Source organism: Dioscorea cayenensis, chromosome 4, assembly GCF_009730915.1.
Source record: "Dioscorea cayenensis subsp. rotundata cultivar TDr96_F1 chromosome 4, TDr96_F1_v2_PseudoChromosome.rev07_lg8_w22 25.fasta, whole genome shotgun sequence".
Lineage (NCBI taxonomy): Eukaryota > Viridiplantae > Streptophyta > Magnoliopsida > Dioscoreales > Dioscoreaceae > Dioscorea > Dioscorea cayenensis.
In genome coordinates this window covers 3,124,231-3,138,683 of record NC_052474.1, presented here as the reverse complement: position 1 = coordinate 3,138,683, position 14,453 = coordinate 3,124,231, and the positions used below count along the sequence as shown (strand labels likewise).

The following is a 14,453-nucleotide window of genomic DNA, read 5'->3' as shown; positions in this document are numbered from 1 at the left end:
TCTTATACCTTTATTTTTCTTTTCTTGTTTAACTTTTTGATTTAAGAGTTATACTAGACTTACCAATAAGACTTAGACAAAATTGATTAAATTTACATAAAATAACAAAATTTTAAACTTTATTAAAAATATATAATATTATTTATTTTATAATTTCATACTATTCTCCCTGTATTTCACACAAATATTAAGACTCTTATTAACCATTTTATAATCTAATAAAAATTTTTATGATACGACACTTTTACTCTTATTAGAGTTATTTACTCCTACTAATAATGCACACTCACTCCTCTTTTTAATAGAGGAGAAAAATAAAATTTTTTAAAAAAATTAATGTTTATAAAATAATTTTAAAAAAAACTTTTTAAATGTAACTATTAATGTGAAATAGGGAGACTACAATCTGGGACACAACCCTATATATGAGATAAAAAAATTAAATTAATTTAAAAAAATCAAATCAATATCAAATTACAAAAATCTAGGATAAAGCATTAATTTCCTAAGCACAGAAATATAAATGTAAAATAGAAACAATAACTTTTCTATTAACGGAATTGCATGTTTGTAGACATTTGCGAGCAACAGTACTGAAATTTCTGCTGTTAAATATTAATGATAATTTGCATCATCAACAAATAAATAAAAAAATAAAGTACCACCCCCAACAACAACAAAGTCCAAAAGACTATCATGAAAAAATGAGGCAAGATTCTGCACAGGAATATTCTCTGGATTTATATTATAAACACAATTACAAACAGATGAAACTTAAAGAACTCTCTCCAAACCAAAGCAATGGAATGTACAGGATGAAAATTCCCATTCAGTGCAAACGTATCAGTTCATCAAGGTTTCAATTCTTGATTGCTGGTTGAATCTGAGTGAACAAATTTAGAGAAGGCGAAAACTATATACAAGGAAACTCGGCATTCAATCCTACTCCCTCTACAAAGATTTTAGCATAAGCTAAAATTTCTGAGGATTCCTGACGCCGGATGGACTAGGCTGGTGTGAGCCCATGCTCGCCGTTCTTAAAAGCCTTCTGAATTCAGCCAGGCTTATTCTACCATCTTTGTCGATGTCTGCCTCATCTAGCAGCGGCTCAATAGAACCCCTCAACCCGGTGTGCTGCAATAAAAACAAGAAAAACCAACTGATGAAGATCGAGTAACTATTTAACAACGTCCATAGCAATTGAACAGAAGAGAAGTACACAGGGATTATGAATTTCGCAAACATAAAAAGAATTACCATTCTAAGTTCCTCGGGAGTGATGTATCCATCTTTGTCCACATCAAATTTTTCGAAAGCAGCTTGAGACCGTGAATGCCACCTCTCGGAATCATGTTCTTCCAACTGACGCACATGTAGTGCTGCTGCAACAAACTCAGAGAAATCCACTAGCCCGTCTGTGTTGCTGTCGATCTGCCCAAGGAGCAATATAAATTTTGTTTCCAAGCAGTAAAATGTTTTTGGACAAAATATGTAGTGAAGAACAAATAAGTGGTGAAAGATTAGGAGGAAAATGTGTGGTAAATTTAAACACGTAAAATATGGGAGTTCTTTGTAGTGTCTGGTCAATTAAGCAAGATATACTATGAAACAAAAAAAAATTCCTCTCTAACCAGGCAAGCTTTTGTAGTTTGGTGCGTACCGCTTGAAGAATTTCTAAAACACGAGGTTCCTTTGATCTCCAAGGGATGTCTTTTGCAAGAGCCTGCATAATTGTCACCATAATAGCTTCCATGTGAGTGGAGTTGCATATCATTTATAAAAAGAACATGAATAACAAATTCTCCATCTATAGCAATAAGTCCTTACTATGTGTCATACAATTTATCAACCTTGAAGCTCAGCAAATTGAAGGCAAAGTCCACATTGTGGAACATAAAATGGTAGAAATCAATTTTCATATGCACATAAACTATGAGTAGAATTATTATCCCGTCAAATTTTAAAATAATAGGAGTAAATCGAAACAGGATAAAAGGCATATATGATGACCAATAATTTTAAATTTATACATGATATGCTTCCTGTATGTGCCCAAAAAAGAGCTTGAGAGAAGATCAAAGAAAAAAATTTCTTCTTCTTCTGTAAAGAATTCTTGTAATAATCCCGAGCCTAATCTTTGCAAACAAGCATGTACCCTACTTTTATATTTACGAGCCAAAGTGCACACGAAATCGGAAGCATATACTTTATTTTATGCAAACTCTGTTCTTTTAAGGATCCGCTAGCAAAACAACTGGTAACTAATTTTGCAACAGTGCCACATAGCTTGCTCACGGTAAACAAATGGTGCGCTATAAAATCATGAAGCTACCACACTTACATCAAGCAGCTGAGTGAAAGTATAACTAAGATGTACATATTCGCGTGACCCTTACTTGTCTCATTTCTTCAAGACTGATTACGCCATTTTTGTCCACATCAAATGCCTGAAACTGGTCTTTGAGATCAGCTATCTCATCCTCATTGAGTGTACTTGCTAATGCCTGCATAGGATCAAGAACATTAGGAAATAATGAAGCAATTCTTCATTTAAATCAGAGTTAAGGTAAATAGAGAATTGCTCACCCTGAGTGCAAATTGCTTCAAACGGCTGTACTTCACAAATTGGCGCATATTAGATAGCACAGATATATCTATAGGAATTTCTGATGCAACTCCCCCTTCTCTCACCCATTGATGTGCTACAAAAGTAACCAGTTGTCAGGAGGAAATGAACACAGTCTTAAATAGCTTTACTGATGGAAATAGACTGCCAATGTTAAATGAAATCTTTCATATAAACATAATAAGCAGAAAAGGAAATGCAACATCAGATCGAAGCAAAAAATAGATACAATTAGGCACCCTTTAAACATGACATGAAATTTTGTTCATATGTTTATTTTAAAAAAAAAAAAGAATGCAAAGGAGAAGTTCAATTACTTACACAAAGCTTGGGCGGCAGTCAGCCTGCAACGAGGGTCCTTTACCAATAGCTTCTGAATGAAGTCTTTAGCACTATCGCTTATGCTAGGCCAAGGCTTCCTCCGAAAATCAGGCTTATTCCTTAGGACCTGCAAAGCACCGTAGAAAAAGAAGGCTATAGCTTAACTATGACAAGTAGGTCACTAAATGATTTATCTCAAGCTAAAACCAAAGGACAGCAAAAAATATAACAATTTGAAACTTCAATGCAGCAACTTGATATTATGATGAATATAAGGATTTCTCATTACCTCTTTGAATATTCCATCCTCAGTTCTATCCCAAAAGGGGCGCTTCCCACAAAGCAAAATGTATGTTATCACACCAATGCTCCACACATCTGACTCAGGGCCAGACTTGCGTTTCAGAACTTCTGGAGCAACATAATAGGCGCTGCCAACAATATCATGGAATTTCTTTCCTACAATATAGTCATATGAAGAATGTCATGCTTATGCGCCTATGCTACAAGGAATCATTCACTCAAACTTCCACCAAATGGATGTATTTAAAAAGAAAAAAAAAAAACCTAAATTGCAATGCTTTCACCTTGTCAGACACTGACCTGGCTTTATGAAATCTGAAAGACCAAAATCTGTTGCCTTAAGAGGTGAATCCTCTTTTGTTGATTTAAAAAGAAAATTCTGCAAGCAAAAATATTCATGATGTTATATAATCTGCTAGGTGAATTTCTTGTCCTAGTTTGTGTTTGAACCTCACCTCAGGCTTCATGTCTCGATGAACCAAACCACGAAGATGGCACTCAGCGGCAACTTTAAGCATCTGCCGCACTACTACTGCAGCATCTTTCTCACTGTAACGGCTGTCTTTTCTGCATTGAGTGGCCCAGCCCATGGTAAGAAGTGTTCCACAATTATTTATGCTGGAAATTCTATTAATATGTTGAACAAAACTTCAAAATTACAGATAAAGAGAAAACTAGTAACTGGTGCATCAATACAATAGAGAAGGGTGGAAACAAAGCAAAGAGTTCTTCCGCCACAAAGAAGGCAGAGAACAACAAACACTAAAGATGAGAAAATATGGAGTCTTACTTGGCCAATATTCGATCCAGTAGTTCACCACCCTCGCACAATCTAAAGACAGCAAATGGAAGAGAAACAGTCATTATCATTCTGAAGAGCATTCAGAATTTGTCAACAAATCATAGAAAGCAAAGTTTAACAGCTTAAAAAAGTCTGCACTTCTACATCAAAAATGTTAAAACAATGAGGGCAAGAATATGAAATTCCTTGATTACAGAAATATGCATATGTACGACAGATTTATAAAAAAAAAAAGGACATAATACATGATTTTCTCGCAAAACAATGTACAGGATGAGTAATAAAAAATAATTATGAAGGAATCAAGAAGTGGCGTTGGTATATACATTGGGTAAGAAACTTACTCCATTACTATATACACATAATTATCATCTTCAAATGCATTGTGAAAGTGGACAACATTTTCATGACCTCTCAAAGCTTTCAGTATCTTCACTTCACGCTTCACATCTTCAACGGCTATGGGAAGTACCATCTACCACACATAAGAATGGCTGAAAACACATCAATGAACAATTTGCAAACAAAAGAGCCCTACAAAGTACAAGCTGGCAAACTGTTGTTCTTGTTTATATTTAAACTCAAATAGAAGTCAATAATTACTAATAACTGAAAAGCCTGCATGCTCCCCATACTTACCTCTTGTAAATGTTATTTTTCCTAGATAAAAACGGTCATCACTAATATTTAACTTTGATGCTTCCAAGCAACAAACAAGATAAAGAAGAAATAGTCACCTAATAAATGGAGTTCCGTCCCTTGTGCAAGAAGCTCAAAAGCATAGATAAACATTCTCAGATCACCAAATTAAGAGCATGAAGCTGTTGAATTTTCTTTACAAATTGCAAGTGGATAAGATTTCTCACAAAAGCAGCATAGAACACTCCAACCAGGTAAATAAACTCTAAATTTAACCTAGTCTCAACCCCAGTAAGCCCCTCCAATGATGAAATTTCGGATACAAGGACTGGATGTGGAGCTAAAACATATGAAAACCGCAGAATATTTCCTTCAGATGAACCTGAACCCAAGCCCACTAAATCAGGTTATGTTTTAATTGGCTTAACTTGAGACTGGGAAAAGTTTGGAGCTTTCAAAGAGATTCAAGCTCGTGCATTGCCAATAATTTGACATTTTTGTTTGAGTTCATGAAATCTAAATAAATTGGAATTTAATCTAAGCAATTTTAAAAAAAAATAGTAAGTTTGGAAATTATGTAACTGCACTTGGTTTGACTATAAGCAAAAGAGATGCATAATCATTTCCATGGGTATCATTTTGAGAAGTAGCAGTGAGAAGCCATGTCATTCTGACATATCCAACCTTCCCTCCATTCCACATTATCTAATCTCGTCTGATCAGGATATCAGCCAACAGAACTTATTTGAGCAATAATTAAGTAATTACTATCCCTCAAATCACTTTATGACATCTAGAAGGTGAGTATTTTCATTTTTTGACTTTGGTGGCCAATACTTGTCATGATTATATTCCATATTCCATTTGTAGATAAGTTCTCAAACCATTTTCTCTTCACAACAAAACAACCTGATCCACTAGTACTACTAAATTCTGGAGTGATCAAACATGCCACATTTGACATGAGTGATCTCTCTCTTGAATCTACTCCTACCGACCAAGATCAAATCCTTCTAGGTGAAGGATAAGATTTGTGGTTTAGGGGGGTGATGCTTAGACCAACACGAATGTCCAAACTTCGTGGTGACCATTTGCTCTAGTGGTTGATGAAATTCTTCCTGCATTCATAAAGAACAAAGGGAAATGACTAACCACTGTTTAATGCAATATATAGCCATATAGGACCAATATATGACAGATCTTAGCGCAGGCAATGCTTTCAATCAACTTTTTTTTAATAAAACATCCAAAAATCAATTTGGTGAAATCCGTCAGATTTATGAATCACTTTGGTCACTTGCAAATACAAATCTAATGGATAAAATAAATATTCATATAATAGTAATTCTAATTCCATGTTAACGCCGCGAAAGCTCACACATGATTAGAAGAATCACATTCAAATGCCATAAAAACAAACAAGAAAAAAGTAGAGCATGGAGAATCCGAATCTTTGAGAAAATAAACTCGAAAAGGGGGAAACTTTCCACAAATAGAGACGAATTCCACGCCCGTAAAAATTACCTTATTTTTCTCGATCCGCTTCACAGCGACACGATCTCCATTGGCTTTATCAGTGGCGACAAACGTATAACCAAATTGCCCATGACCAAGCAACTTCCCGATCGAATACCGGCTATCGAAATCCTTATCATATCCGAAATCCGTCCGCTTGCCGCATGGCACCAAGCCGCTACCCCTCCTCCGATGCTGCCCCTTGGGATCTCTCTGCTGGACATGGTGCTGCGGGGATGGATTCTTGTTAGCATCTCTGGGGTTCTGGTTGTCATTCCGGGCTGCGGCCTGGTTTGCAGAGGAGGAAGAGGATCCGGTGACCTTGGTGGCGGTGATGGAGAAGCACGAGCCCATCCTGGGACGCTGAGGGGGCTGCTAAGCTTTTTTTGGATATTATCATCAATATATATGTAGAAGTGCTTGGAATGGCGAGAATGATGGGAATGGGAAGAGGATTCAGAGGGATTTGGAGGGTGATTGAGAAGGAGATGAGAAGGATGAGGGAAAGGAGGGGCGAAGGAGGAGAAGCCAAGGCGTGGGTTGGGTCAAAGCCTCAAAGCTGAAGACTTTCTTTGAAACAGAGGGAGAGGGCCTCCACCTTCAACAAAACCCAACTATAAAATTATATATCATTAATTAAAATATATATATATTAAAACTATTATATAAAAAAATTACTCAATATATATATTATGATTAAAAAAAAGAGCTCAATTTTTAATAATTAATTTTTATTATTTTGTTAAATTGTTAAACATTTTTAGTTATTGTGTTAACTAATAAATCAAGATTTATTAGTTGTCTTATTTTCTTGCATTGAGGTGTTTATTTTATTGATTTAAAGATCATTAATTAAATGGCTTATATTCTAACTTGAATTAATAAAAATCAAGTTTATTGATTTATACATCCTAAAAAAATTGTAAAAGTTTTAAAAAACAAAACATTTTACAAGGAAACTATTAAAATGTTTTTAGAGTGATGGGTATCAATAAGAACAATAAAGTAAATTTTATTATCAATCCAAAATTATGAAAATCCTAAAAATATGTAAATTTAAGTAATTGAAAGTTTGAGTTTGGTCCAAATAATTCAGAATAGATTTCTATATTTCCCAAAAAGGACTAAAATCACACTTGAAATAAGATGAGATCTACTTGATTAGTTTATAGTCTTAAATACAGATTGGTTTGGTAGGTTTAATCACTTTGCAGAGACGTGGCATCTGATCTTTATAATTAATTAATCATTACTCAATCCAGATTAAAAAATAAAATAAAATAAAGTAATGTTCTTCTCTAAAAACAAATTAAAATAGTTATGAACCTAAAGACAACTGTGTTCACTTAGAAAGATTCCCCACATTGACATGCATTGTTAATTTGTAGTGGTTGTCAATGTCATGATTTATTAACATAATTAAATAAGAAAACATTGATTTTTAATTTCTTAAATTAAATAAAAATGAAAATAAAAAATCATCAATTCATGGGAAATTATTCCTTTTATTTTACTATTTAGTATAGCCTCCAATTAATCATATATATATATATTGATATATTGTTTAAAATTGAGCGGTGCTTATTTTTTTTGTCAATTGAGGGGTGCTTATTAATTTAAAATTAACTTGCCAAATAAGTCAAGTTGTCAAAGTTTGCAAAGGACTTGGTCACAATGCTGGCAAATTTTCAAGAATAGTGTGCATTTTCACAATGAAAAAGTCATCCCTATCAATTGACTACATTAATCAATCACTCAATTAGACTATAAATAACATACTGATATTTTATTATCTTGTATATCATTGCTAAATTATGATTACGCGTATAAATTTTCTCCCTACTAAGAGTTCTTCATATTTTACTTTTTTTTCATAATTTTTATATTTTTAAAACAATTGACAATGTTAAATATTTTATCATATGTTTTTGTTAATTAATTTGTTATTGATCAAGGTTAAGACACTTAATTTCCATGTAAAAATCAGAAATTTGACTCTAGTGTTATTGCATTAGTTTTAAATTTAATTATATTAATTTTTAGAAACATATAAATAATATATCTCCATCACCATGGTACTCTTCTTTCAATCTAATAATAATAGATAGAGAGGAGAACCACCGACAAAGGTAATGAATATATATATATATTTAAATTTTCTCCAAAAAAGTGGGAATGCGCGTAGACCAAGTGGAAAATTTATCATTTGAACAAATCAAACACAAGGGATCTGTCTAATTGCCAAGCGGCACATCAAACTGATATATATATATTAAAAAAAAAGTTGTATTTGAGTATTTCATTGCTAAAATTATTTTTAAAAAAGAAAATTTGGCGATAAAATAAGTCCAAGTCCAAAAAAACAAGCAGTATTTAAGTTGACTAGGTTTGGACTGACATCAGTACTTCAGCTGGTCACTGGGTTAATTAACACGTTTTATCAAGACTTGTCTTCATCTAATAACGTGTGATACATGGTCCTGTGAACATGTTTTCAAAATTTTAATTACTTTTTAAAGACAATGTTAGGTTAGGGATGGTGTTGGGAAAGAAAAATAATAATAATTATTACAAGCTAAATTTTTAATTAAGAAAAAAAATTTATGAAAATGATAATCACTCGTGAAGAAATATATGAGACGGGAAACATAAATATCTCCTTTTTTTTGTTTCAAGTGCCACACCGCGGTTAAGAGACCTCATGTTGTTTTTTTCTTTCATTGTTTTTTGTCATTTTTTTCTTTTTATCAATAAAGTTGTGATTTATTTATTTTTATATAAAAAAAGAAAGTAAAAGTATAATTCAATATATATATCTTGCGGAAGAGAAGTTTTTAATTATGTATTTTTTAATTAATAATAGTATTTTTTTAAAAAAATAAATTTTTTGGAATAATTTTTTGAAAATTACATGTTGAAGTTGAAATTATGTTTTTTTTAAAAATATTATGCACATTTTTCTTTAAAAAAATATATAAACAACCCAAAATATATTAAAAAAACAGAGCTAAATTGGTTACAAGAACAATACACACTAGGTGCAATTCAAATGAAAAAAATGAAGAAACAAGACAAGTATTGTGTAGAAATATTGGGTACATGCATGATGGTTGGACAATCCTATAATGAGAATGTTCTATAAAAGAGGTGAGAAGGTTGAGTACAAGGCAGGAGTGCTTTCAAGAAATTACTATCTAAGATTTATTCCATCACAATCTCTATCAATGTAAAGTGTATGGAATGATCAGTCCAATTTCTCATGGAAAAGAGCTTTCTCCAATACGAGTGAAGATATACATGAAGTTTATACTATGTATAATTGTTATAGTAAGTTTTTTCAATTTAAATCTTTTCATGTCTAGACCTACAGTAAAAAATATGATTAATTTTTTATTAGAATCAAAATGTGAATGGAAGAAGATATTGATTGAATCTACGTTTATTTTTCTTCGAAGCATGTTAGTGTTGTTTGCTTTGAATTTTTGAATAAAAAACTTTTTTTTTAGAAAAAATAAAGAACTTTTTAGATTATTAAGTTATATAAAAAGCTTTTGTTTGACCAACTGTGTCCCACGAGTTCAAATGAGAGTGAAAGACTTTAAAATAGCCAAATAGTCTTATGAGCTGGATCTTGTTGTAAATTAATAAGTTGTGGTATCTGATATATGTCATGTGAACAGAGTATGAAGTTTCTCTAAACTTTAGCAAACAATACGACCTTCTTTTCATTTTTAGTGTTATTTTTATTCTGATGAAAAATGTATGTTTAGGATTTGGCAATTATGAACCCTCTTGTATAACAAATTTATGAAGTAGTTTTTTTTTTTAAAAAAAAAATAAATGTGGATAAACCACAGTTTTATTGAAATAAAAATGAAAAGGAAATATAGGAGAAATACTCTCACCAGAGATGAGGAACAAAAACAAAAGATAACAAAATGAAATAAAAAGATAAACAACAGTTGGGCTGGTGAAGAACACCGTCTAACGCCACAAGCCTGCCTAGGCTGTCAGACGGAGAGTCCTACTCATGTGCTAAGTCAAGATCTGAATCGGTAGTTTGGGTTGAGACTCTTGCGCTTAAGAAATTGAGAGAGCGCTTAATCCGTTGAGATGGTTCGTTGAGAGGTAGCTGTTGGAAACCAAGAAAGAAGCATGTTAGCAATTTTAAAGATTATAGTGTAATAGGATAAGGCAGTTAAGTGAAAAATGTGAGTATTTTGTTCAATCCAAATATTCCACAAGATGGCTCGAGAGGTAAGATCCCAGAGACTTCGATGTTGGGGAATTAGAGATGGTAACCAACTAGGCCAAAGCTTTGGAATTGAATGTGGAGAAGAATTAGAATCTAAGATTTTGGTGAAGAAATCCCAAATTCATTATGAGAAAACGCAGTCTAGAAAAAGATGATCCAGTTTCTTAGTGGCTTTGTGGCAAAGAACACAAGTGTCTATGGAATTTAGAAGGTTGCACCCTTTCTTGAAAAGATTTGTTTAGAGTGAGAATTTTATCCTCCAATGCTAGCCAACAAAATAGAGTTATTTTGCTTGGATAACGAATTTTCCAGAAGTGTGGATAAAGCTGACTATGCATTCCACCGTCTATGAGGAACTTGTAAAAGAATTTGACTGAGAATGTTCCACTTTTTTTCAATGCCCAAATGTGTAGATCATCCTGAAAATTGGAACAATATGGGATAATTTCCAATATAGGGGATAACTCATCTAAAGAGGCTGAGTTAAAAAGAATATATGGGGTATTTAGATGCTGGAAAAATTGTCTACTATTTATCCAAGAAGAAGTACAATCATGAGAAAGAGATGGTCAAAGATCTTTAAGTGGTTGCCTAAAGTGCTATCGGTCAAACCAAAGGGAAGTGTTTGCTCCACTTTGATAGATTTGGAGATGCATGAGCTGAAAAGATAGTAGAGTGGTGTTTATTCCTACACAGAAGAAGGATTTATTTCTGGGAGGATTGTGAAATAAGATTCCATTTGAGCATCTAATTAGGTAATTGGCTTGGATGATTTTAGTCCAACCACTATTTGGGTTGCAAGAGAGTTTCCACCACCATTTCCCAAGGAGAGCTTTATTGAATTCCTAAAGATTAAGAATTCCCCATCCACCCATGTTACGGGGCCTGGAGATCCTATTCCAGGCTACTAATCTAATCCCTTTGGAACCCAAATCTGGTCCTTTCCATAAGAAGTCTCTTCGAATTTGATCTATTTCTTATATCACCCACGGGGAAGTTTGAAAACCGACATCCAATAGACTGGAACTGTTGAAATCTTGGAATTTATGAGAGTTAATTGGCCACCTAAGGATAAGTAAGTTGCTTTCCAGGATGTGAGCCTAGAACGAACCATTCCAATGAGTTTTGCCCAATCTGGACATCTTGGTCTTCATCTCGAGATAGGAATCCCTAAGTAAGTTATAGGTAGACAATTTCTGGGACAATTTTAGGATCCTGGCAGATGTAAAATGTGGTTGGAAGCCATAATTTTTTGAGTACAAACAAGTTTTCGAGTAATTTATGGAGAGACCAGACCCTTCAAAAAGATAGAGAATTAATTTGATGATTCGAAGATATTCTTGTCCTCCAGCTGAGAATATTAGCAGATCATCTGCGTATTGAAGATGACGGATGTTTATAGATTGGTCTAAAGGAACACCCGACTAAAACTTTGGATCTAAGAGCATGAGTAAACATTGCACTCAGGACGTCTGCTGCCAATGCGAATAGAAGAGGTGATAAAGGGTATCCTTGTCAGCAGACCTCTTTTACAACGAATATATCCCTGAGTAGATCCGTTAATGATGAATTGTGTCTTTGCGGTACTAAAAGTGTGAACCCAAGTTAACCATCTAGGTCCAAAGCCCCTAGCAGCAAGAACATTAAGAAGGAAATTCCAATATAAAGAGTCAAAGGCTTTTGCAAAATATACTTTGTAGACATAGCCAAGTGGTTTCTGTTTTTGTAGATTGAAGATTACTTCTTGAGAACTAATAATATTTTCCGCAATGCACATTCTCTTTTAGTAAAACCAGATTGAGATTCATTCACCAGATTACTAATCACTATGCTCAGACGAGAAGCATAGATCTTGGAAATGATTTTGCATGTGGAATTGATTAGGCTAATATGGCATAAGTCCGATACTTCCCCTGGAGCATTGTTTTTAGCTATGAGCATGATATGAATCCAATTTAGACGCTCGAAGTTAATTGAACCTTCAAAGAAGTCTTCACAAATTTTAACTAATGAATCCTGAAGGATGGTCCAATGTTTATGAAAAAAGAAGATAGGGATACCATCCGGACTGGGGCTTTATCTGCATTTAGGTCAAAGACTGCTTGTTTTATCTCATCTAAGGAGAAAGGTAACTCAAGCTGTGAGAGATCAACTCTTTCCTTATAGTCAAATAAGAATTGCCAATCTAGAAGATATCTGTTTGATAAAGAAGTGCCAAAAAGTGAGTGAAAATGATCATTGAAGATTTGACAATTTGCACATTTCCTTTAATCCATTGTCCATTATGGCAGATGCGAGAAATATGGTTTTTGTTTCTCCTTCCGTTTGCTATTTGATGGAAGAATTTTGTATTTGAGTTCCCATCTTGCCAAGTGATTCTGGATCTCTGTCTCTAGTAAATTTCTTTCTGATTTAGTATAGTGAAAAGCTCAGATCGGATTTGGGAAAGTCGATTGGACTGTTCCTCTGAGAGGGATCTACTTTCACCAATGATGTCAAGGGAATTTAGTTCTGCAAGTAAGCTTTTTTTAAGAAGGTTGGAGGCTCTAAAAGTAGTCTTGGACCAAATGCGAAGTTTAGCTTTCAAATGTGCTAGTTTTTTAGAAAGAATAAAAGCTCCGCATCCTTCAGGATTAATTTCCATCCACCAGTCCTGAATTAGGTTTTCTATTTGGGAATTGGAGTACCAGAATTTTTCAAATCTGAATATTCGAGATCGTAGAAAATGTTCTCCAAAATCAAGACAAATAGAAGAGTGATCTGACCCGAGTTTGGGGAGTATATATTGTGTAGATCTGGGATTTAAGGAAGACCAATTATGGGAGGCCAATTGTGGGAGTATAGAAATCGATCTAATCGAATCTAGATAGGGTCAGATTGACCATTAGTCCAAGTAAATCTTCGCCTGTTAATAGGTGGATCAATGAGATTAAGCTCACATAAGAGATTTTGAGAAGTAGAGACATCTTTTAGATAGATAATAGCTTTGTTTTCATCTTCTAGAGAGAACATAGTATTGAAGTCTTCACAAATCACCCAAGGAATAGAGATAAGGTTTCTTAAGAGACAAAGTTCATTCCAGAAGTCGGATCTAATGGAAGTAGAATTTGGGCCATAAACACTGATACGAGCCCAGTCATAGTTGTTTGCTCTGTTAGTAAATCCTATAGTGATGGAGAAAGATCCTTTATTAATTAAAGATCTGAGAACTTGAGAGCTGTCCCAAAGCAATAATAATACCTCCAGCTGTTCCCAAGCGCTGCAAGAAATCAAAAGTATCAAAGCGCTTGCCTCCTATCAATCTCCAAGTTGAGCAATGAAACTCTTGAAGTTTGGATTCTTGAAAACAAACTATGTCTACTTGTGAAGTTAAAATGATATCTTTAACTAGGTGGCGTTTAGAGATCTGCCTAGACATATAACATTCTAGCTTAGAATTTTCATAAAAAAGGAAGTAGATCTAAATATTAGATCTCGAGGGAGATCCATGAATTTTAGAGGATTTTGAAGCTCTTTCCTCTTCAATAGAACGGATTTTTTCTAGGCATTTAGTTTTATGATTAGGAGATCCTAGAAATTTTATGCCACAAGAATTGCTATAATTAAGTTGAGCATCAGTCCAAAATGAAAATATAGAATTAATAAGGCTAGCCATACCTTCTCGTGAATCTTCAGGTATTTTCTTCTTTGAAGATCTAGGAGGGTGGGACAAATCCTACTTCTTCATTCCAGTGTCCAGAAGGTTTCTTAGGTCTGTCACGTCTTCTAATTTGCCTCGGGACAGTGGGGTGTTGTTCTGGAATATTCCCCATTCCTGTTTCTTCAGCTTTTTCAACTATGGAAGAATCAGGTAGAGTATCAATCATTTGAACATCTCCCATATCGGAGGAATGTAAAACATGTTCAGATTGGTTAAAATTTTCTTCTTCTAGAAAATGATCATCATCTGCAATTTCATCCTCTAGAAGATCCTCATCTTCGCCCCAGTAAGT

General features: G+C 33.8%; 1 protein-coding gene across 3 annotated transcripts; it reads right to left on the bottom strand.

The window, feature by feature from the left end:
* Window positions 1-697: 697 nt before the first annotated feature.
* LOC120258498 (calcium-dependent protein kinase 28-like) lies at window positions 698-6,803 on the bottom strand. 3 transcript variants are annotated; one of them, XM_039265926.1, is made up of 12 exons: window positions 6,216-6,803; window positions 4,397-4,527; window positions 4,041-4,082; window positions 3,706-3,877; window positions 3,551-3,629; window positions 3,237-3,406; window positions 2,948-3,074; window positions 2,587-2,702; window positions 2,397-2,504; window positions 1,661-1,723; window positions 1,258-1,431; window positions 698-1,134 (listed from the first exon to the last, which is right to left on the bottom strand). In XM_039265926.1, exons 1-12 carry the CDS (start codon window positions 6,558-6,560, stop codon window positions 973-975), a joined length of 1,689 nt encoding a protein of 562 aa, XP_039121860.1. In that variant the 5' UTR covers window positions 6,561-6,803; the 3' UTR covers window positions 698-972. The 3 variants fall into 3 exon arrangements, with proteins under 3 accessions (XP_039121860.1, XP_039121861.1, XP_039121862.1); XM_039265927.1 differs by having other exon boundaries at window positions 3,706-3,817; XM_039265928.1 differs by having other exon boundaries at window positions 4,397-4,546; window positions 6,216-6,334.
* Between the last annotated feature and the right edge of the window lie 7,650 nt (window positions 6,804-14,453).